A 2,952-nucleotide genomic window follows, 5' to 3' on the forward strand; every position below is an offset into this window, starting at 1 on the left:
GATATGATTGGCAATGTGCACTGGAACAGTTCTGGAGAGCACACACTGTAGGCCTGACACAGCCGCTTGAAGGACACTGACTGGCTGCTATTGGCTTACACTGGAAACCTTTTTTCTTTGTAAAAGCACGCTACAGAGACACCAGATATGAGTGGCAACTGTCAAAGTACGCTGGCACAGGTCTGCAGAGCACACGCTGAAGGAGGCCTGACACCCAGACGCTTGCAGACAACTAACTGCTCTTCTATTACAGTGAAAAAAAATTATTTTTTTAAATCTAAAGCTTAAGCTATTGTAAAAACAGATGAGTGGTGGCACTGGGCAAGTGGGCACAGTATCCACTGTGAACCTCACACAGAAGCTGGCAGGCAGGCACCTGCAATTACATTACACAGAAAAAAAAAAAAAAGCAGCCTGATGTTCTAGCCCTAAAAAGGGCTTTTTGGGGTGCTGTCCTTACAGCAGAGATCAGATGAGTCCTTCAGGATTGTAGTGGACACTGAATACCCTAGCCTAGCTATCAATTTCCCTATCTAATCAGCAGCAGCTAAACTTTCCCTCCTCTCACTAAGCATGCAGCTTCAGAATGAATCGAAAATGGATGCTGGGAGGAAGGTTGGAGGGTGTGGAAGGGAGGGAGTGCTGCTGATTGGCTGGAATGTGTCTGCTGACCGAGAGGCACAGGGTCAAAGTTTGCCCAATGATGACGAATAGGGGGCGGATCGAACCGCCCATGTGTTCGCCCGCAGCGGCGAACGCGAACACGCTAAGTTCGCCGGGAACTGTTCGCCGGCGGACAGTTCGGTACATCACTAATGATAAATCACAAATAGGTGTGGGATGGCATATCACGATTTAATAGCCAAATATACAGGGTGGGCCAAAATTCAGAGTAGAATTTGACAGGTATATCACCTGTCATATATCATATTTATTAGTAGTTCAATTTTTTGTGGCAAGTACAAATTATAACTGAATCTTGGGAGATATCTTGGGAGGTAATTTCAACAAGGAACAAGAAATTAGCCAGAGGAAACATTTAACTTTGCGAGGTGGCAAATGGGGCTCATTTAAAAGAGGTCATTTTCTGTACCTAGTCAAACAAATTGCCATATGTTAAGTATTCATTGTATGCAATATCATTGAAATTGGTTTATTAATAATATATATATATATATATATATATATATATATATATATATATATGTGTGTTTTTTTTTTTTAAGTTATCGACTCCTCAAACCTTACTCTGAGTTTTGGCCCACACTGTGTTTGTCTATGTTTCTAAAGGCAACATTGGAGTAGGTACAAGACAAAATGCGAAATCTAACATATTATGTATTTGACTACACCATGATTGCTCCACAAAATTAAAGGATTTGCCTAACTCTGGTGCTGAAGGGGTTATAATAAATGACAAGTTAGTAACTTAAGCCCCTGGGTGAGAAACAGAAAATAATTTAGGTATGTTAAATCTACGTTGGTTACGCAATAGTAGAAAGACATAAAATGCTGAACTAGAATTATAATTTTAGTTCCCAGTAAGTAAAACGTTAAACAGAAAAAAACATCCTAATTGAATAGCAACAAAAAATACAATTAAACAGAAAAAAACATCCTAATACCAAGTGATTAGACTTCCTGAAGTTGAATGATACATATTACTGTAAGCAATGTACTTCAGGCAGTTCGTGTTTCAACGTGGTAAAAACACACGTTTGCCTTTCAAAGCAGCCTTTTTCCAATGTGACTACCTAACCCCCCTTATGTGTTGCCTATGTACTGTAAACACACCTGTGAGAAACAACCTTACCTGCAAGAACTGTCTAGCAACATCTAACTGCATGCTTTTCAGGCAACAATCTGCTTCTCCTGGAGCCTTCTTTACACTTCCAGACTGTATTTCAGAGTTTTTAGCAGCTCTTTCTACTGACCAGATAATATCACAGAAGTCACACAGGTCCAGCCTGTAGTAGGTGAAGGTTAAATAAGGTTATCTGGGTCTCGATATAATGTGGCATCACGATAGTTTCAGTGCTTTGATTACTTTTCTTCAATGAAGTCCTGGGATGCTATCTCTGAGTGAGCCCCGAGTGCCAGCTCTGAGTGAGCCCCGAGTGCCAGCTCTGAGTGAGCCCCGAGTGCCAGCTCTGAGTGAGCCCCGAGTGCCAGCTCTGAGTGAGCCCCGAGTGCCAGCTCTGAGTGAGCCCCGAGTGCCAGCTCTGAGTGAGCCCCGAGTGCCAGCTCTGAGTGAGCCCCGAGTGCCAGCTCTGAGTGAGCCCCGAGTGCCAGCTCTGAGTGAGCCCCGAGTGCCAGCTCTGAGTGAGCCCCGAGTGCCAGCTCTGAGTGAGCCCCGAGTGTCAGCTCTGAGTGAGCCCCGAGTGTCAACTCTGAGTGAGCCCCGAGTGTCAACTCTGAGTGAGCCCTGGGATACTTACTATCTTTGAGTGAGCCCTGGGATGCTATCTGAGTGAGCCCCGAGTGCCAGCTCTGAGTGAGCCCTGGGATACTTACTATCTTTGAGTGAGCCCTGGGATGCTATCTGAGTGAGCCCCGAGTGCCAGCTCTGAGTGAGCCCTGGGATACTATCTCTGAGTGAGCCCTGGTATACTATCTCTGAGTGAGCTCAGGTCCAGCCAGGTGACACCAAATGATGCAGACAGATGGAAGCCAGTCCCCTCTGGTGCCCTACGAATCAACATCTGCTGCAGTCCCTACTTGGAGTGCAAACCTCACCATTGTCTGCTGCACTCACTGCTTTCTTTTTCCACATTTTCACTATCACCACCCTGAACAGGAAATGGCCTGTGCGCCCTGATCCCTCCCACTCACAGCTGGCCTCCCTCCCTCCTTCTCCCTCCCTTACTCACTCCTGCCCTCTCCGTCTGGCTGATCATTGTTAGTCTGCCTGCTGCTTCCATTGAATTTACCGTGAGGTATTGTGGGAAGCCG

General features: G+C 45.6%; 1 protein-coding gene across 1 annotated transcript; it reads left to right on the top strand.

The window, feature by feature from the left end:
- Window positions 1–2,069: 2,069 nt before the first annotated feature.
- On the top strand, window positions 2,070–2,447 carry LOC134612034 (cornifin alpha-like). Its single transcript, XM_063456416.1, has one exon. The coding sequence runs from the start codon at window positions 2,070–2,072 to the stop codon at window positions 2,445–2,447; it is 378 nt and encodes a 125-aa protein (XP_063312486.1).
- The last annotated feature ends 505 nt before the right edge of the window (window positions 2,448–2,952 follow it).

Source organism: Pelobates fuscus, chromosome 5, assembly GCF_036172605.1.
Source record: "Pelobates fuscus isolate aPelFus1 chromosome 5, aPelFus1.pri, whole genome shotgun sequence".
NCBI classification, from domain to species: Eukaryota; Metazoa; Chordata; class Amphibia; order Anura; family Pelobatidae; genus Pelobates; species Pelobates fuscus.

What these genes read in the sequence shown, in the direction of transcription:
- LOC134612034 (XM_063456416.1), top strand. Translation starts at nt 2,070, where the DNA reads ATGCTATCTCTGAGTGAGCCCCGAGTGCCAGCTCTGAGTGAGCCCCGA.